Source organism: Manis pentadactyla, chromosome 10 (assembly GCF_030020395.1).
Source record: "Manis pentadactyla isolate mManPen7 chromosome 10, mManPen7.hap1, whole genome shotgun sequence".
NCBI lineage: Eukaryota > Metazoa > Chordata > Mammalia > Pholidota > Manidae > Manis > Manis pentadactyla.
In genome coordinates, this window is record NC_080028.1 from 90,933,599 (window position 1) to 90,956,074 (window position 22,476).

The 22,476-nt window shown below is 41.1% G+C and overlaps 1 protein-coding gene across 3 annotated transcripts in view; it reads right to left on the reverse strand.

Moving 5' to 3' along the window:
* Window positions 1-2,331, reverse strand: part of AUTS2 (activator of transcription and developmental regulator AUTS2) — a 1,225,237-nt gene extending 1,222,906 nt beyond the window's left edge. The window contains exon 1 of one of the 3 annotated variants that reach the window (XM_057487216.1): window positions 782-2,331. In XM_057487216.1, the coding sequence (XP_057343199.1) occupies window positions 782-1,090 (309 nt within the window). In that variant the 5' untranslated portion in view covers window positions 1,091-2,331. The remainder of the gene's footprint in view (window positions 1-781) is intronic. The other 2 variants (XM_036907884.2, XM_057487218.1) reach the window with 2 other exon arrangements.
* Window positions 2,332-22,476: the final 20,145 nt, after the last annotated feature.

Below are 22,476 nucleotides of genomic sequence, written 5' to 3' on the forward strand. Positions count from 1 at the left end.
CTTTCCTCCCACCAGTCCTCTCTGGTAGGACCTTTTTCTATCCTTTAACCAAACTGCTCATGTACACACATGTGCATATGTATGTATATAGACAACATTATGATTAACCCCTTCTGTAACAGAGTCCCACACAGAATACAGAAATATATTCCAGCCTTTCCTCCCTTCTCTCCCCTCCTCCCTCCTTTCTCCCAACCAGGAGAAAACGCCCCCTTCCCCAGCTTCACCAAAAAAAAAAAAAAAGAGAGAGAGAGAGAGAGAGAGAAAGAAAAAGCAGGGAATTGGGGGTAAAGAAGCCGCAAAAACCCCATAGGTCTCCGGTCCCGAGGACACCCAGGAAAGGTATACACTATATAGGAACACACACGGACATATGGCTCTGTAGAAAGCACACAGAGAGCCGTTCACAGGCGCCCCAAACCCAGCAAAGAGACTTCCACCAGCCAAGAAGCCATGATTGGGGAGGGAGAGGAGGAGTAGGGGCAGAGCTATCCGTGGAGGGGGGCGCATTGTTGTGATGCCTGAACCCCTTTCTTTCTGCCCATCTGCTGTGGAGGGGTGCAGGGAGGGGGCGCAGGGGAAGCCGAGCAAGAACGAGGAAACGAGGAGGCGAGGCACGGCTGTCTGCCCGCGCCCCCAGCTCCCCCTCAACAATAAGACCCCAGCCTAGACAGACAGACAGACAGACAGAACAGAGCACGGCGGGGGAGGAAGCAGAGCCGGGCGCAGCCTAGTGGGGTCGTGCATAAAGGGAAACCGTGGGGAGGGGGGTCCCCCTTACCTCCAGCGCTTCAAAAGTGACAAAGCTGGTCATGGCAAATCCATCAATGATGTCCTCTTCAGCCGAGGTGGACTCTCTCCGCTTCCTCCGCGGGGGTCTGGGCCGGGACGGGGCGGAGGACGGGGGCTTCCCATTGTCTTCCTTGTCCGAGCCGGACGACGAGGCGAGCGAGGGCGCCCGGGTCCGACCGGCCCCGCCACCGCCGGCCGCGCCAGCCCCTAGCCCGCCCCGGGAGCGCCTCTCCCGGTCTCGCTGCGACCGCGACCGCCGCTTTTTGCGGAGTCCATGGCCCCGCGTCGGGCCATCCATGGCTCTGCCGCGCCGGGGTCTCCCCGCTCGCCGCCTGCCGCCACAGACTCCGGCCGCGGCCACACAAAAAAATTGACACCAACCCCTCCCTCCCCTTCTCGCCTTCCCTCCGCCCCGAGGAGGGCGCAGGGAGACGGCGGCCGAAAGAAGGGAGAGAAGGGAAGAAAGAGAGGAGAAAGAAAAGGGGGAAGGGGCGGAGAGAGGGAGGAGGGACGGGAGCGAGGGCGAGGGGCGAGCAGCCCAAGTGCGGGGCTACTCACAGCACCGAGGGTCGGAGATGCCTGTGAGCAGCGCCAAGCAAAGTAATGGCTGAACACACAGGTCTCCTTTAGAGGAAAAAAAAATAACTCACCAAGCAGGCAATAAATCAGAATAGCGGAATGCTTTGATCAAGAGACTGGGAGGCTCCGGGGAGCCCTCCCCGCGGCCATTCTCTGCCGCGACCCCCGCCCCACAAAAAAAACGCCGGCCCCCAATTCGGAATCGGGTCCGAAAAGGTCGCGGGAAAGTGGGGGCAATGAACTTCACCCGCCCCTCGCGCAGGAAAACACCCCCGCCGCCTCTCACGCACGCCTCGGGGAAAACTCACTCCCAGGCTCCAAAATTTTTAAGAAATGCATCCAGGGGAGGCCACGGCTTCTGAGCGACCTGAGAGGGACGAGACCCCCCAGGGAAGGAAGCATAATAATGAAATAATTCGGAGAGGAGAGGGCGAAACTGGAAGAGGTGGCAAAGGGAGGTGAGGGAAAGGAAGGAGGATGCTGGAGCAGTTGTGGGGTTTGCTTCTCGGTCTAGGAGGGGGAGGAGAGGGAGAGGAAAGAAGAGAAGAAGCCGACCCTGACGCTGCCACCCACCGTCCCTCCTCAAAAAAACATTTTTTCTAGTCCCAAAGAAGAGGTGACCCTTCCTCATAAAAGGGAGGGGGTGAGTCAGTCGACGAGGAAAGCAGAAAGAAATCTCCAGTGGTAGAGACCCCGGTGTGCCGCCGCCTGCCGCCGCCGCCGCCGCCGCCGCTGCCTCTTCTCTTCGCCCAGCCTGAGGGAGGAGCGCGGCCGGGAAGCCCCGGGAACGCCGCTCGCGCTGCCGCTGCTAACGCTGCCGCCGCCGAGACCGCGAGAGCCCCGAGCCGGAGGGTGCACGGCGTGTCCCCGGGCGGCTCCTGCGGGCACCCGGGCACGGCCCCATCCTCCGCCCGCCCGCCTCGCTCAGCTCCCGCTCCTCCCCCTCGCAGCCGGCCCGCCGCCGCCGCCGCCCGCCTCAGCCCAGCTCCGCGCCCGTCCGCGCGCGCGCACACGTGCACCCGCCCTCCCCGCGCCTCCCCGGCGCGCGCTCCCGCCCCCGCGGCCCCGGCCGGCTAGATCACGTGGCCAGCTGGGCTCTCCCCTCTCTCTCTCTCTCTCTCTCTCCTCCCCCGCCCCCTCCTCAGTTGTAGAGTGTGTAGAAAGCAAAAGGCTGGGGGCTGGCCGCGCTCGCGAGCCCAGGGCATGCGCGCTGGGGCAGCCGGGCCTGCGCACTGGGGGCGGAGCGGACTCGGAGTAGAGAGCGACGAGGGGCACAAATGTGTGTGGGGCCTCTTGGTTGGGGTCCACTGTGGCCCGGAGGAGTTGGCGCGCGAGGTGTGGAAGCCGCGAATGATCCAGCCAATGGCACCAGGGACGCGTACAGGGCACTGTCCCTAGTGTACTACGCGCCCCAAAGCTCCACGCCCCCCGCACCCTCCTCGGGACGGTTGTCCCTCGACTCCCGTCCCCAGGCCCACCGGAGGTGTCCCGGTAGCCTTCTCAGAAGGCTCCCAGGTTATTTTCCTTTGGGGACCTGCGCGGAGAATGGAGGGGTTTCAGAGGAGAGACACAAAGGGGGGGGTTCCCCGGGAGTTGGGAGCGACTTAAGGCGGCAAGACTGGGAGCGGGTGCCAAAGGGCGGGCCTCTTCTCTGCTGGTGGGCACCGGGAGGCCCCGCTGGCAGAGTTGGAAACTTTTATCCCACGTGGTAGCACAGCGCGTGGCCGAATGACCGTGGGCCCGAATGACCTCTGGGCCCTCCAAGCCTTCAAGCAGGGGCCCTTGAGTGGCGCGCGCGGATTCGGAGCCCGCAGCGCAGGGCGGTGCACAGGGCCCCGCACTTGAACCTCGGCGGCCGCCACGGGTGAGGGGGCGGAGCTGCAGAGGACGGCACCGCCCCAGCCCCAGGTCCCGTTAACCCGGCAAAACGCACTCGCTCACCGCGGGCTTCCTTTATTTTGGTGTAAGGTTGAGGGGAGGGGATCTTACTTGCGTTTCCTATCACTACCCCTCCTCTCGCAGCAGTGTAGCTGATGATTACTAAAAGTTGTATTAAAGAGTTGATTGCTGCCCAGAAGCGATCAACAAAAGCAACCAGCCTGAGTAAAACAGCTGTGCGTTTTGTGGGGCACCGGACTTGATCTATACAGATAAGAAAGACGCTGACAGCCATTTCTCACCAGCCTCTTAGCCATCCATGGCACACAGTGGCACATCACCCCTTACCACACTTAGGAAGAAAAGGAAAATGAACCGATATTCTGTAATTGCTCACAATGGGTTATGCACCGGTACTAGACGTTTTCCGTGTGATTTCTCCTTTTTAGAACCTCAGTCTACATGTTTTGTTAGTACTGCTGGAAGGAGGTGGTAAAGAAAAAGTAAGGACATGACAAAGTGACATACCCAAGATTGACTCATTCATTCATTTTTTCGTTTAACAATTACTGGGGCCTACTATGTGCTAGGCACAGTTCTAGGTGATGGAAATACAGTGGTATACAAAGCAGAGAAGATTCTCCTTGGATCTTGTGTGAGCAGGCAAGCCTCACTCATCTTGCACTTCCTAATGACAATGTAATGGATGGTTTTTAAGTCACACTCCTTAAGCATCCCAGTTTCTGGATCTTCCTGATATCAAGGTGGGGGACAGAATAGGAGGATGGTGGGAGCCAAAAAGGCAATAGCAAAGAGGAACAACCACTGAACTGTGAATAAGACTCGAACTTGCTTTCTTCCAGTTCAGAGAACAAACCGTTTGACCTTAGGCAAAACTCTAAAATGACTAGTTTTCTCATCTGTAAATCAAAGAGGTTCAGTTAAATGTTCAAAAGTTCCTTTTCAGGTCTACCACTGGCCTTCTCAAAAGATGATATCATTTTAAGTAGATTGTGTGCTTTATTTCTTGAGAAAGATGACTGATAAATGATTCAATTTATTAGGAACACAGTGCAACCTTACAAAATTACCTAACTGCTGCCCCTGGAGCTATTAGCTAAAACAGTACCTCTGTACAGAGTTCTGTGTTAACTTGTAGGATGCTGTCCCAGCAGCTGCTGAAATTCAGGCTGAGGTTATTAAGCTCATGCCAACAAAAAAGGTCAAGGTCTTTGTAACTTAAAGGCAGGATCTGGGCTCATTTTGGGGTCTTTTAGGAATGTGGAAGAAATCTTAGGTACTGGTAAGTTTCAAAGAAAACTAAGAACAGGTTGCAATTACAGGCACTTTTCAACAACTTTGGGGGTTAGGTTGGGGAAGGTGTGAAATTAGCAAATATAATAACAAGTATAATGTTAGTGACTCTCCAGAGCAGCCCTTGATGGTCTTGTCTTTAAAGAGTAATGTCTGGTAGGGGAAAAAAAAGGGAAGTAATGCACTGCATCCAAGAACCTTGCCTCTGGCAAGAGTAATTTGCAAATGCATTTTGGGATAATGTTTAAATGATTTTTTTCAGGGTACGAGTATAACGCTCACTGGAATTGGTAATGCTTTTTGGGTCAGAGTTTCAATTTTCTTCCATCTAGAGAACTAAAATTGTGAATTATACTGTGTATATTTGTTTCTAATTCCCTTTATTGTCTATTTGTAAGAGTTAATGTTTAACGATCACTATATAAGCATAGCACTTACTATGTGCCAGTTACTGTTCAAAGTTGCATTAATTACCATCTCATTTGATTTTCATAAATTTTGAGAAGGGTTTTATTCTACCTATGTTATAGTTAAGTAAACTGAGGCTTAAGAGAGTTAAGAATAGATGCCTGGCTGTTTCATGGTGAGCTGAATTTGGTCTGAGTGACTCAAAACTTGTTCTCTTAAAGATTAGACTGAATTACCTTCCTCAGAATGATTCCTCAAGAAATCAAATGCTCGTATACAGTACAACCACTTTGGAAAATTGTTTGGCAATACCTTCTAAAATTAAACATATGAAAACCTTCTGCCTTGGCAATTCTTTCCCTAGGAATATACCAGTGCCAAATGAACACCTAAGGACACTTTTTAAACAGGTTGAAGCAACACTATTTATAATAACCCCCAAACTGGAAACAGCCTAAATGTTCATGGACAGTAAAATGGATAAATAATTGGTGATATATTCATAGAACAGAATAGTATACCTCACTAAAAATGAACAATCTGCTTCCAAATGCAGTAACATATATGAATCCCACAGATACAATGGTAAGTAAAAGAAGTGAGACACACAAGAGTGTTTTATAAAAAACAGGCAAAACTCATTTATGCTATCAGAAGTTACAGTGGTTACCCTTAAAGGGGGCTAATGACTGGGAGGGGGCATAAATAGGGCTTTGGAGAGTTGGTCATGTTTTGTGTCTTGGTTGCAGATGTGTATTCAGTTTGTGAAAATTCATCATGCTGTACTACATATATGCACTTTTTTGTATGTATATTATACTTTAACAAAAATTGTTCAGTGCTGTGTACAAGTGGGGTGGAGGATATGTTGTGTACACCTGTGTACCTAAGGACACTCTCCAAATGCTCATCCACAGTAAATGGATGAATAAGCTGTGGCTTATTCACATAATGCTATACAGTGTGAATATACAATGGAATACTGTATAGTAAACCAAAATAAAGCATAGCATACCATCGGATTTGGTACTGGGCAGGATGAAAGGTAAAGCTTAAATTTGAAATGGACAGTTTGAAAGAGCTGATAATTCATATCAGCAAAGCTAAGGAGAATTCTTTGCTGAAAGACTGTATTTGATAAAGAATAAAGCTAAAGAAAGAATTCCCAAAGAGGTTGCTTGTTTAGTAGGGAAGACACTCAAGTGGTTGTGGAATACACAAAGAAAGAAACATATCTATGTTTAGGAACAAGCTACTTAACCCAGGAGAGCCTCTCCAGGTGTGCAGTCTTTTATTCCAATTGATGATTAACACTCAAACTACATCTTGAACATTCAACCTTGACTAGTCAGAGAATATTATTATAGCTCAACAACTGAACTAAACTCTGAGCCTTCCACATAGTGACAGCTATTTTTGGTCCCAGATTTTCTAAATTACTAAACTTTCATATCCCTCTAAGTCTTACACTTTGCACTGTGCCAACACAGCAATTACCAACACTTCCTTCTTTCTTGATATTGTATACTGGTATATAATATTTGAATTTGATTTTTTAGGAAAATTGATTTTTAACTCAAGGCAGCTAAGGCTTATGTTTTGGTCATTTTTAACTTAAAGTTATTTAATGTGTGTATCTGCCCTGAGACCAAGGTAGAACCTAGCTGGTTAATGATCTATCTTTCTGCCATTTCCAAATGATCAAACAAGGAGACTAACACATTTAATATCCCTTCTTTAACTCTCATAAGTTGTTTTTAATAATAACTATTCCTGGGGAGAGGTGATAGCTTGCATTAACTGACAGGTAGCCCATCAGCAATAATGTTGTTGTAACTTTGTCCTAATTATCACCTGCTGTTTTAATTTTTTTTTGCATTGGAAGTTGTTTTTCAAACTGTAGTTTTAATGTAAAAAAAAAGAAGTAGGGAGGAAATGTGTGGTTCAGTCTGCTAAATCTTGTTCTGCTTTCCACAATACTGTGCAATAAACTTTGATCATCTCTGTAGGTACCTCATAAATGACACATAAATGACACCTGTATTCTTCAGAGTCTGCTGAATAAAGCCAATGAAAGTTACCTGCTGGTGACCAAATGATGATCATATAAAAAAGGTATTTCTGGCAAATTAAATACATTTTAGTTTTCACAAAGCCAACTAGTCTTCCTGTCTCTTCTCAGGACAGTGCTTTCTACCTGAAGGTTCCCTTGACATGGTCAGGTGGGAAAATTGATGCATGATATAAGAAAAAACCTTAAAGGACTCTTTAAAGCTACAAATGGGAAATCTCCATATTTATTGCTAATTATAACCCTGAGGATCAGTTTCTCTACTGGACTTAGTAGATGGCTTGTGATGAAGAGCTATTTTATATTATTTTTATTTGAAGAGCAGTATAACTCTAATAGGATCAGATTCAGATATGATAATGTCCCGGTTGAAAGAATTATCAATCCTGTGGAATTACATGAAGAATATAATAAATTATAGCCCAGAGCTAATTGCAAACTCTTATTTACAAAACCTAGTAATTGTTTTACATTTCTGATGTGTTAAAGGCTTTTGCTGTCTGGTCCCAGTTACATCTGTTCTGGTCCTGTGTAACCCCCTTTATTCTAGCACAAGTATTTCTATGCATCCTAAACTAGCTCTTGCCTAGGACACTTCCATACTTTTCCCATGGTGGTCCACCAGCCCAGAATCTCCTTTACTTCCATGTGGACTTAGTGAGTGCCTACTCACCGTCAAGAACAATTTATCCATCAAGGCCAATCCATCCAAAAAGCTTACTCAGATCACTGCTTCCATTCAAAATTAACAGCCTCTTCTCTGCTTATGTGGCATTTTAATTTATGTATATTTAATGTATTACTATATATTTCAAAATAATATAATGAACAACCGTGTATTCTCCCAGTAGCTTAAGAAATAAAACATTTCCAATATACTTGAACTCTCCTATATACCTTTTTTGGGGATTGGGCCCTTTCCCACTCCACTCAGTCTCTCTACTCCTTCCTTCTGCCTCCCCATACGGGATCATTATCCTGAATTGCATGCTGATTATTACAAGCATGTCTCTGTATTTTTATTTAATTGGAAATATCCCTAAACAATATTTACTATTCTTTTGCATGTCTTTAAGTGTATATGAATTATATCAACCTATCGGTATTCTTCTAAAACTTGTTTTTTGTATTCAGTGCTTTATTTGTGAGAGTTTTTGCTGTTGATAGACTTAGTTCCTGGGCATTCATTTTCACTGTTGCCTAGCATTCTAGTGTATGACTATTCCATAACATATTTATTTATATCTACTCAAAAGACATTTAGGTTATTTACAATTTTTTTGTCATTATGAATAATGCAGGTGCAAAAGGAGACCTGGTCCCCTTTTTTTACACTGCTGTTACAGAACTTACCACATTCTTCCATTATTTTGTTAGTATATACACATCACGAGACTTCTTCCTATCACTTGGTAAACTCCAGAGAATGGTGACTGGGCAGTTAACAGCAGGTACTCAATGATGTAAACTGATTTGTCGACTTATCCTATCCGTCTGAGAATTTAGATTTTGTAGACTCAAGCTGTTGTGTTTTAATTATAATACAGATAAACACTTGAATTTTTATATATTCATACTTCCTCAGAATCACTAAAAGGAAGCCTCAAGGGTCAGTTAATTGGGTCAGACTTAGTATGAAAATAGGCTTCTACCAAGCAATTGTCCTTAAAAATGAGTTGGTAGTATTTGAGTTCCTCAATGTCTGTGTCAATTTTCGAACACAGAAGATACTTCTCTATGAAATTATGATTATCCGGTGCCATTTTCTTCAAGTGTTATTATTTTGAAAGATCCTAAACAGCAGAAACATCTTCATCTGTGATGAAAATTTCTTGATGTTCAGATCTCAACTATCCGTATAAAGAATATTGCCCAGTTTCTAGATTGGGCTCATAGTACCAGGAATTTTCATGAAATAGTTATTTAAAATGGATTAATTGATAGAAAATGAGCTGTTAGAAAATACTGATAATTGAAACTGTTTATATGTTGTTAATATCATTCTACCCTGTGTATGTTTTCCCCCAAAGTTTCATTTCTTAAATTTAAACGATGAATACAAAGATATTTACATCAGTATGTTTTATTATACGAGAGAAAAATAGAAAAGCAAAACAAGTGCCCTACAGTGAAGAATAATTAATAACTTGTAATATAGAAATATGTTATAAATGTATAGACTCATGAAAATATATGTATGGAGGAGGAACCAAGATGGCGGCTTGAGTAGAGCAGCGGAAATCTCCTCCCAAAACCATACATATTTTTGAAAATACAACCAATACAACTATCCCTAAAAGAGAGAACAGAAGATACAGGACAACAGCCAGGCTACATCTACACCTCCTAGAACCCAGCACCTCATGAAAAGGGTAAGATACAAGCCGCAGCCCAGTGGGACCTGATCGCCCCTAACCCCAGCTCCCAGCGGGAGGAGAGAAGTCGGAGTGGGGAGGAAGCGGGAGCCCAGGACTGCTAAATACCCAGCCCTCGCCATCTGCACTAGGAGCGCAGATACACAGTGCGTGGGGTGCTGGACACTAGGGAAACAGAAGAGTAAAACCTGCAAGAGGGTCCCCAAAGACAGTGCCCCTGGGACAAAGAAAAGCAAGTGCTTTTTTGAAAGTCTTAAAGGGACAGGGACCCAACACTGGACAGAGCGTCCCAGGACACTTAGCCCAGCAGCTGGGTATCCCAGGCTCCCTAACCCCCTGGCAGCAGCACAGCTCTGAGGCCCCTCATGGTGGGTGATAAACCACCTCCCGCCCACTCCCCCTTCGGCGTGGCTCCACCATAGCAGAGCAACAGCCTGAGAATGGCCATGCCCACAGCAACCATGGAGCTTCCTCTACAGAGGCCCAGGCAAGAATCAGAAACCCCGTCTGTGCGCAGCTGCCCAGCAAAAGCTGCTAGGGATTGCCATTCTCCCAGGAGAGGAAGGCCACAAACTAGCAAGAAGAGATGTTCTCCCAGCCGACACACGCGCCAGCTCCCCACAATTAACTCTATTGCCATGAAAAGGCAGAAGAATTTGATCCAGACCAAAATCACAGAGACAACCCCTGAGAAGGAGCATGGAGGGATAGACTAAAACAATCTCCCTGAAAAAGAATTCAAACTAAAGGTCATAACCATGCTGATGGAGCTGCAGAGAAAAATGCAAGAGCAAACAGACAAAGTAGGGAGGGAGACTACAGAAATAAAACAATCTCTGGAAGGATTTAAAAGCAGAATGGATGAGATGCAAGAGGCCATTAATGGAATAGAAACCAGAGAACAGGAACACATAGAAGCTGATGCAGAGACAGATAAAAGGAACTCCAGGAATGAAAGAATATTAAGAGAACTGTGTGACCAATCCAAAAGGAACAATATCCGCATTACAGGAGTACCAGAAGATGAAGAGAGAGAAAAAGGGATAGAAAGTGTATTTGGAGAAATAATTGCTGAAACCTTCCCCAAACTGGGGGAGGAAATAGTTGCTCAGACCACAGAAGTACACAGAACTACCAACAGAAGGGACCCAAGGAGGACAACACCAAGACATGTAATAAATAAATGGCAAAGATCAAGGACAAGGACAGAGTTTGAAAGGCAGCTAGAAAGAGGAAAAAGGTCACCTAAAAAGGAAAACCCATCAGGTTATCTTCAGACTTCTCAACAGAAACCTTACAGGCCAGAAGAGAATGGCATGATATGTTTAATGCAATGAAACAGAAGAGCCTTGAACCAAGAATACTATATCCAGCACGATTATCATTGAAATATGAAGGAGGGATTACAAAATTCCCAGACAAGCAAAAGTTGAGGGAATTTGCCTCCCACACACCACCTCTACAGGGTATTGTAGAGGGACTGCTCTAGATGGGAGCACTCCTAAGGCTAAATAGATGTCACCACAGAAAATAAAATCACAGCAAAGAAAGCAGACCAACCAAATGCTAACTAAAGGCAAAAAATAAAATCAACTACCCACAAAAGCACTCAAAGGAAACACAAAAGAGCACAGAATAAAACACCCAACATATAAAGAATGGAGGAGGAGGAATAAGAAGGGAGAAAAATAAAGAATCACCAGACAGTGTTTAAAATAGCTCAATAAGCAAGTTAAGCTAGACAGTAAGATACTAAAGAAGATAACCCTGAACCTTTGGTAACCATGAAGCTAAAGTCTGCGATGGCAATAAGTACATATCTTTCAATAATCACCCTAAATGTAAATGGACTAAATGCACCAATCAAAAGACACAGAGTAATAGAATGGATAAAAAAGCAAGACCCATCCATATGCTGCTTATAAGAGACTCACCTCAAACCCAAAGACATGCACAGACTAAAAGTCAAGGGATGGAAAAAGATATTTCATGCAAATAAGAGGGAGAAAAAAGCAGGTGTTGCAGTACTAGTATCAGACAAAACAGACTTCAAAACAAAGAAAGTAACAAAGATAAAGAAGGACATTACATAATGATAAAGGGCTCAGTTCAACAAGAGGATATGACCATTCTAAATATATATGCACCCAACACAGGAGCACCAGCATATGTGAAACAAATGCTAACAGAATTAAAGGAGGAAATAGAATGCAATGCATTCATTTTAGGAGACTTTAACACACCACTCACTCCTAAGGACAGATCCACCAGACAGAAAATAAGTAAGGACACAGAGGCACTGAACAGCACTCTAGAACAGATGGACCTAATAGACATCCATAGAACTCTACATCCAAAAGCAACAGCATACACATTCTTCTCAAGTGCACATGGAACATTGTCTAGAATAGACCACATACTGGGCCAGAAAATGAGCCTCAGTAAATTTTAAAAGATTGAAATCCTACCAACCAACTTTTCAGACCACAAAGGTATAAAACTAGAAATAAATAGTACAAAGAAAGCAAAAAGGCTCACAAACACATGGAGGCTTAACAACATGCTCCCAAATAATCAATGCATCAATGACCAAATTAAAATAGAGATCAAGCAATATATGGAAACAAATGACAACAACACAAAGCCCCAACTTCTGTGGGATGCAGTGAAAGCAGTCTAAATAGGAAAGTATATAACAATCCAGGCATATTTAAAGAATGAAGAACAATCCCAAATGAATAGTCTAATGTCACAATTACTGAAATTTGAAAAAGAAGAACAAATTAGGCCTAAAGTCAGCAGAAGGAGGGATATAATAAAGATAAGAGAAGAAATAAATAAAATTGAGAAGAATAAAGCAATACAAAAATCAATGAAACCAAGAGCTGGTTCTTTGAGAAAATAAACAAAATAGATAAGCCTCTAGCCAGACTTATTAAGAGAAAAAGAGAATCAACACACATCAATAGAATCAGAAACTAGAAAGGAAAAATCACAACGAACCCCACAGAAATACAAAGAATTATTAGAGACTACTATGAAAACCTATATGCTAAGAAGCTGGAAAACCTAGAATAAATGGACAACTTTCTAGAAAAATACAACCTTCCAAGACTGACCAAGGAAGAAACAGAAAACCTCAACAAACCAATTACCAGCAAAGAAATTGAAGCGGTAATCAAAAAACTACCCAAGAACAAAACCCCCGGGCCAGATGGATTTACCTCAGAATTTTATTAGACATACAGAGAAGACATAATGCCCATTCTCCTTAAAGTTTTCCAAAAAATAAAAGAGGAGGGAATACTCACAAACTCATTCTATTAAGCCAACATCATCCTAACACCAAAACCAGGCAAAGACCCCACCAAAAAGGAAAATTACAGACCAATATCCCTGATGAACATAGATGCAAAAATACTCAACAAAATAATAGCAAACAGAATTCAAAAATACATCAAAAGGTTCATACACCATGACCAAGTGGGATTCATCCCAAGGATGCAAGGATGGTACAACATCCGAAAAGCCATAAACATCATCCATCACATAAATAAAAAGAAGGTCAACCACGACATGGTCATCTCCATAGATGCTGAAAAAGCATTCAACAAAATTCAAACATCCATTAGTGATAAAAACTCTCAACAAAATGGGCATAAAGGGCAAGTACCTCAACATAATAAAGGCCATATGTGATAAACTCACAGCCAACATCATACTGAACAGCAAGAAGCTGAAAGCTTTTCCTCTGAGATCAGGTACAAGACAGGGTTGCCCACTCTCCCCACTGTTATTCAACATAATACTGGAGGTCCTAGCCATGGCAATTAGGCAAAACAAATAAGTACAAGGAATCCAGATTGAAAAAGAAGAAGTTAAACTGTCACTATTTGCAGATGACATGATATTGTACATAAAAAACCCTAAAGACTCCACTCCAAAACTATTGGAACTAATATCGGAATTCAGCAAAGGTGCAGGATACAAAATTAACACACAGAAATCTGTGGCTTTCCTATACACTAACGATGAACTAGCAGAAAGAGAAATCAGGAAAACAATTCCATTCACAATTGCAACAAAAAGAATAAAATACCTAGGAATAAACCTAACCAAGGAAGTGGAAGACCTACACCCTGAAAACTACAAGACACTCTGAAGAGAAATTTAAGAGGACACGAACAAATGGAAACTCATCCCATGCTCTTGGCTAGGAAGAATTAATATTATCAAAATGGCCATCCTGCCCGAAGCAATATACAGATTTGATACAATCCCTATCAAATTACCAACAGCATTCTTCAACAAAATGGAACAAATAGTTCAAAAATTCATATGGAAACACCAAAGACCCTGAATAGCCAAAGCAATCCTGAGAAGGAAGAATAAAGTACGGGGGATCTCGCTCCCCAACTTCAAGCTCTACTACAAAGCCACAGTAATCAAGATAATTTGGTACTGGCACAAGAACAGAGCCACAGACCAGTGGAACAGAATAGAGACTCCAGACATTAACCCAAACATATATGGTCAATTAATATATGATAAAGGAGCCATGGACATACAATGGGGAAATGACACTCTCTTCAACAGCTGGTGTTGGCAAAACTGGACAGCTACATGTAAGAGAATGAAACTGGATCATTATCTAACCCCATACACAAAAGTAAAATTGAAATGGATCCAAGACCTGAATGTAAGTAATAAAACCATAAAACTCTTAGAAAAAAACATAGACAAAAATCTCTTGGACATAAACATAAATGACTTTTTCATGAACTTATCTCCCCGGGCAAAAGCAAAAATGAACAAGTGGGACTATATCAAGCTGAAAAGCTTCTGTACAACAAAGGACACAATCAATAGAACAGAAAGACATCCTACAGTATGGGAGAATATATTCATAAATGATGGATCCGATAAAGGATTGACATCCAAAATATATAAAGAGCTCACACACCTCAACAAACAAAAAGCAAATAATCCAATCAAAAATTGGGAAGAGGAGCTGAACACACAGTTTTCCAAAGAAGAAATTCAGATGGCCAACAGACACATGAAAAGATGCTCTACATCGCTAATCATCAGAGAAATGCAAATTAAAACCACAATGAGATTTCACTTCACACCAGTAAGGATTGCCACCATCCAAAAGACAACAACAAATGTTGGCGAGGTTGTGGAGAAAGGGGAACCCTCCTACACTGCTGGTGGGAATGTAAGCTAGTTCAACCATTGTGGAAAGCAGTATGGAGGTTCCTCAAAAAACTAAAAATAGAAATACCATTTGACCCAGGAATTCCACTCTTAGGAATTTACCCTAAGAATGGAGTAGCCCAGTTTGAAAAAGACAGATGCACCCCTATGTTTATCACAGCACTATTTACAATAGCCAAGAAATGGAAGCAACCTAAGTGTCCATCAGTAGATGAATGGATAAAGAAGATGTGGTACATATACACAATGGAATATTATTCAGCCATAAGAAGAAAACAAATCCTACCATTTGCAACAACATGAATGGAGCTAGAGGGTATTATGCTCAGTGACATGAGCCAGGCGGAGAAAGACAAATACCAAATGATTTCACTCATATGTGGAGTAGAAGAACAAAGAAAAACTGAAAGAACAAAACAGCAGCAGACTCACAGAACCCAAGAATGGCCTAACAGTTACCAAAGGGAAAGGGACTGGGGAGGATGGGTGGGAAGGGAGGATAAGGGGGTGGAAAAGAAATGGGGCATTACCATTAGCATGTATAATGTGGGGGAGGGCATGGGGAGGGCTGTACAACACAGAAAAGACAAGTGGTGATTCTACAGCATCTTACTACGCTGATGGACAGTGACTGTAATGGGGTTTGTGGGTTGGACTTGGTGAAGGGGGTAGCCTAGTAAACATAATGTTCTTCATGTAATTGCAGGTTAATGATAACAAAATTAAAAAAATATATTTTTGTGAAGGTATGTATTTGTCAACTAACAACATAGAATTGTACATACCTGTCACTATGATTGCTTTGATAATTGTTCAATTACATATTGTCTGTATAAATTTAGGAACAAAACTGTAGTTGTCTTACTTAATGTTAATATGGATGGAAATTTTTTTTAATTTGCTTTCCTATGTGTTAAATTTATTTCTTTAATAATGCTTTATAAGTGTATTTCTTTTCAAGTGAGATGTGTCATTAGGGTGACTGACTGCCTTGGTATGCTTAGAACTAAAGGGTTTCCCAAGATTGGGGACATTTAGTGTGAAAACTAGGACCATCCCAGGCAAACAGGAATGTTTCGTTACCCTATAACGTGTCTTTAATTGGTAGGAAAAAGTGGAAAGGGATTGTACTTTTATTTCAATTGTCAGGAAATAAGGTAGATACTAGTTTGGTCACTAACTAGAAATTATTTATATTTAAAACTCTACCATTCCATATTGTGGCTTATCTTGGAAAATTGCGCACAAACTCTTAAAGAGATAACCTAGTAATTACAAGTTCACCTGGTATCCATTTCAATAAATGAAATTATTCTCAGCACACATTAATTAACATAATTACTGAAACACCAAAATCAGATTATCCACTGTAGCTCAAAGCAAAAAGAAAAGAAATCATTGCTCCAGCAAATTGCAAAAGTGTTAAAAAAAAGGAGGGGGGTCACTTGGAAAGGTTCTTGAACTTGTACATAGTTTTAAATAAAGCTAATAAAGCATGAGTATTTCAATATTCATTCATGAGACAATTCTGGGTTCTTAACAGTATATTTTAGCTTGTACTGCAGCTTAAAAGTAAGTCTTTATAATTCCTGACCTTTGTTGATTTTTCTCATAATCTCCATTGTGCGTGTTTTAGTGGCATAGCACCCCTGTTCGAAGACAAATTGTATCCACTACTATTATCTGTTTTCATAATTAACAATCATACAGTTATTCTAGAAGCCGAACAGCAACAACAAATACAAAGACATCTTTGTATTTGCAAAAAGCTTACTTTTCAAATTCCTGGCTCTTTTTCCTGAAACACTGACATCATAGTAAAACATTGTTCTCCCTGCTTTGGGTTCAAATCATCTGATAAATGAGAGAAACATGAAGATAACAACAAAAAAGAGACAACTATTAGTATAATTCCATAAGGCAAAAAATGTCCTTGCTAGGATTTCTTTAAATTTACTGCTTGAATACATGGAATCTATTGTTTCATGGTCTTGTGTTCTCTTTTCCTATGCCGGATGGTTCTTACCACTTAAAATGTAGTCTCTTGCACAATTTACTTCCATGCTCTCTGTACCAGTTATTGTACTATTTTTAGAATACCTTTGCTTTCCAGGATCCTTCATCAAAGCTCATTACCACTCTTGATCGTCATCATAATTTATTGCCATTATTACTTATTTTGCTCATCTATGCAGAGTGTTTTTTCTTTATCACATTTGGTTCATTCTCTCTATCATTAATAGCTAGTCCCACACATAAGTCATAGAATTCTGCTTTTGTTGAAAATTAACTCTAGTAAATCTGAAACACATGAAGAAAACAAACACTGTGGTACATTTCTTCAAGATAAAAACAGAGGCAAGTTCAGACTCTGTTACTCTTGCCTGAGCACATGGAATCAAGCTCTTCATAAACTATAAAATCTCTTGCAAATTTTTGCTCTTCCTACATTGTTAATTTCTCATTGCATTTCCTAATAATATCTTAAATTTATCTAACAGAAATATAGTGATATTACAACTAAAAATATAATAGGGAAAAAAAACAAAGAAGGGAAGCTATAAATCACCATTAAAAATAAGAGAGATTTTATGCATTCTTTGTATTATGTGTACACATTTTTCTCAAACCCCAGGTCCTGTCTCACACTGTGAAGAAATTGCAAAGACAGAAACAGTAGAGTATGTTGGTTCTGTTCAACATCTAACAAAAGTTTACCTAGATTCACCACAATGGACATCCCAACCTTAGCTTCCACTTAATGACTGCTTAAACTTCTAACAGTATGTCAGAGTTTCTCTACCTCAGCACCTTCATCAGACACACACACACACGCACACGCAAACACACACACCAGGGTTTGTGGTAAAATCAACTCTGACCAATCCTTTCTTCCATTCTGCCAGAGATCTATTGATTATCCTAATTCATCTTTGAGGAGGATAATCAAAACATAGTAATCTTACAGCCATTGATGAAGGATGCCAAATCCTCTGGCAAACAGGATATTCACAAAGACTCAGTATCACTCCTGACATCACACATTAATTATGAGGGGAAATAGAATTTTAACATTGCAGACATTTGGTGACTACCACCTTAACCAAATGATCAAACCATGCATCACCAATTATGACATCATATTACCTCTGACTTGATGCACTGAGGATACCAATACCTATATAATGTTCCTTCCAAAAATGTTTACCCTGAATCTAATCATTATAGCACAGCTAGACCAATCTAAAATGAGGGACATTCTAGAAAACAACTGTCCTGAATTCCTTAAAAATGTCAATACCATGAAAAATAAAAAGGGCATAGAACAATTGAATGCAACAGATAATCCTTGATTGGATCCTAGAATACAAAAATAAATAAATGAAGCTTCAGACGTTATTGAAACAGGGAAATTTGAATCTGGAGTATATTTTACATGATAGTATTAAATTAATGTTAAACTTCCCAAGGAATTGTCTTGTGGTGGTATAGAAGAATGTCTTTCTTCTTAGGAGATATATGTCTAAGTATTTAGGGACAAAGTGTCATGATGTCTGTAATAAATTCTCAAATGGCTCAGCAATGCCTATGTATCTGAAAAGGGAGTAGAGAAAGAGAAAGAGGAAGTGGGTGTAGCTAAATGTTAACAATTGGTTAAATCTAAGCAAAGGCTTCTTAGCTCTTTATTCCTGCAGCTTTTCTGAAGGTTTGAAATGTTACAAAATAAAAAGCTGGAAAAACAAATTAAGCCAAAACCTTGCATTTCTCAGGAAAACTAGTCCAGAAGTTAATACATTAAACCAAAATGTTTTCTTCAGGGCTACAAGAAAATGCAAAGGACTCCAGATGTGTGGGCCTCAGCATTGTTATAAAATGAGGCAGGATCACCACCAGCAGACCAGCAGGGCATTCCTCTATTATAGACTATGGTTGCTATGTATACTAGTTTCAGGAGATACACAGACACACACACAGACACACACACACACACACACACACACACACACACACACACACAATATGTCTGTATATAGTATGTATAATATATAAGGTAGATGTGTGTATATATATATATAAAATACACAAGTATACATATTACATATATATGTTATATTCATCACTAGAGATATCCACTTTAAAAATAAGTAAACAGAAGCCTAGAGAAGTATGGTACCTTGCCCAATTCTACACAGCTACATAGTGATAGAGCTGGACTTAGAAATCAAGAGTCCTGTGTTAAATTAAGTATTTTAGACCTCCTCGTTTAGTTATTTGAATAAAACAACAGCAACAAGAGTCACTTTGGAACTTTGCAAACTATTTCAACTTAATAAAAGGTTTGTTTCTTTCTTTGTCAGCGGTGCTGCTCAATCCCTCACTCTTCCTCTACCAGTCCTTGGTGAAATTGAGACTGCAGAGCAGACATTCATGTGGCTCCAAAAACTCAAGCAGGTAAGATTTTTGGAAACAGACTAAAGACAAACTTATAATGGGAAATTATCAGAAAGCAAAGTTGGAGACAGGTCGGAAATACAGGCTATCTTACATCAACTAGAGAGAAATGATTCATTCTTTTCAAATTTGAATGAATTTTTATTACATTTTTTGAGATGTGGTTTAATGAAATTTCAAATTACCAGAAACTTAGTTAAATTCTAGGTTAAAAACGTTTTCAAACCACTTGGCTTAATACAATCTATGATGTTTTTATTTCAAGCACCCCAAGCTTTCTTGAGACACAAATGGCCTTTACATATTTTCATCTGAGTTTCTAACTTAAAAAAAATACCAGGAGTGACTCCACTCCAAAACTACTAGGACTAATATCTGAATTCAGCAAAGATGCAGGATACAAAATTAACACACAGAAATCTGTGGCTTTCCTATACACTAACGATGAACTAGCAGAAAGAGAAATCAGGAAAACAATTCCATTCACAATTGCAACAAAAAGAATAAAATACCTAGGAATAAACCTAACCAAGGAAGTGGAAGACCTACACCCTGAAAACTACAAGACACTCTGAAGAGAAATTTAAGAGGACACGAACAAATGGAAACTCATCCCATGCTCTTGGCTAGGAAGAATTAATATTATCAAAATGGCCATCCTGCCCGAAGCAATATACAGATTTGATAAAATCCCTATCAAATTACCAACAGCATTCTTCAACAAACTGGAACAAATAGTTCAAAAATTCATATGGGAACACCAAAGACCCCGAATAGCCAAAGCAATCCTGAGAAGGAAGAATAAAGTACGGGGAATCTCGCTCCCTAACTTCAAGCTCTACTACAAAGCCACAGTAATCAAGACAATTTGGTACTGGCACAAGAACAGAGCCACAGACCAGTGGAACAGAATAGAGACTCCAGACATTAACCCAAACATATATGGTCAATTAATATATGATAAAGAAGCCATGGACATACAATGGGAAAATGATAGCCTCTTCAACAGCTGGTGTTGGCAAAACTGGACAGCTACATGCAAGAGAATGAAACTGGATCATTGTCTAACCCCATACACAAAAGTAAATTCAAAATGGATCAAAGACCTGAATGTAAGTCATGAAACCATAAGACTCTTAGAAAAAAACATAAGCAAAAATCTCTTGGATATAAACATGAGCAACTTCTTCATGAACATATCTCCCTGAGCAAGGGAAACAAAAGCGAAGGTGAACAAGTGAGACTATATCAAGCTGAAAAGCTTCTGTACAGCAAAGGATACCACCAATAGAACAAAAAGGCACCCTACAGTATGGGAGAATATATTCATAAATGACAGATCCGATAAAGGGTTGACATCCCAAATATATAAAGAGCTCACACACCTCAACAAACAAAAAGCAAATAATCCAATCAAAAAATGGGCACAGGATCTGAACAGACAGTTCTCCAAAGAAGAAATTCAGATAGCCAACAGACACATGAAAAGATGCTCCACATCACTAGTCATCAGAGAAATGCAAATTAAAACCACAATGAGATATCACCTCACACCAGTAAGGATCACCACCATCCAAAAGACAAAACAACAACAAATGTTGGCAAGGATGTGGAAAAAGGGGAACCCTCCTACACTGCTGGTGGGAATGTAAGCTAGTTCAACCATTGTGGAAAGGAGTATGGAGGTTCCTCAAAAAACTAAAAATAGAAATACCATTTGACCCAGGAATTCCACTCTTAGGAATTTACCCTAAGAATGGAGTAGCCCAGTTTGAAAAAGACAGATGCACCCCTATGTTTATCACAGCACTATTTACAATAGCCAAGAAATGGAAGCAACCTAAGTGTCCACCAGTAGATGAATGGATAAAGAATGGATACACACAATGGAATATTATTCAGCCATAAGAAGAAAAAAATTCTACCATTTGCAACAACATGGATGGAGCTAGAGGGTATTATGCTCAGTGAAATAAGCCAGGTGAAAAAAGACAAGTATCAAATAATTTCACTCATCTGTGGAGTACAAGAACAAAGAAAAAACTGAAGGAACAAAACAGCAGCAGACTCACAGAACCCAAGAATGGACTAACAGTTACCAAAGGGAAAGGGAATGGGGAGGATGGGTGAGAAGGGAGGGATATGTGGGAAAACAAAAAAGGCGGGGGGCATTACTATTAGCAGATATAACGTGGGGGGTGGAGCATGGTGAGGGCTGTACAACACAGAGAAGACAAGTAGTGATTCTATAGCATCTTACTACGCTGATGGACAGTGACTGTAATGGGGTATGTCAGGGGGACTTAGTGATGGGGGGGAGTCTAGTAAACATAATGTTCCTCATGTAATTGTAGATTAATGATGCCAAAATAAAAAAAAATACCAGGAGTATATTTCTCTTGTTGCTGTTGAATCCACTGTGAAAGCCTAGTGTCACATCCCCTGAAAACCCCTGTTGCTGCATGCCTGTCATTGGCAAGAAGATTCAGGACTGCCAGGAAACGCTCACTGTGGCATTATACCCATGACTGAATGGTGCCCAGTAGTCTCTTTTTCTGCCAATCTTCTATGAAAATGAGAGTACAGAGCAGAAGAAAGGACAATAACAACATTATAGCCCAAGTGACCTTAAAAGCCAATAAACCATATTGTTTGAATGGAGTAATTGATAGGCCCGAGCATTATCAGTCACTCTGGGTGTGACAGAAGTACAATTTTTGTTAGAGTATCAGAGTAAAAACCTTCTCAGCATTTCCTCTGTCTCAAGCAAACAAAAGGGAGAGAGATGTGCAATAATAAGAATGGTCTTCAGTATAATTTTTTCACAATTTCTTCATATTGGAAAATGGAATCTGACATGAAATTAATTGTTTTGTTAAACCACCTTGTTCCTCCTATCCCCTCAAGTTGCTTCTACTTTGCATACAATGTGTGCAACTTTTTCTTGCCTTTGGTAATGTTGATTCTTGTTTTTCCCCTTGGGGGTATTATGACCATCTTCTTCTCTGTAAAATGTGGGCATATTAGATATGTGGACAGTGCATGTATTTTTGTTTCCTTCCTTAAGTACTATTCTAGCATAACTTAATTGTTCCTAACTGAAATGCTGAAACTTTAAATTCAAGCATAAGGTACCATGTATGGAAGTATCTTCTACAAATTCTACAAAGAATTCTACAAATTCTTACTATTTTGGGGGAAAAAATAGTCTTTTAGGCACATGTATGGCACCAGAATCCCAAGGCAATGGGAAAAGACCTTTGTGGCTATATTAAAAATAATTGTACTCACAGTCAGCTGGGCAAACCTAGAGGAAGATTAGGAGCTAAGTTGCCCACATTCATCATCATACATTCAATCAATACATTCACTAGACATTTCCCCTGA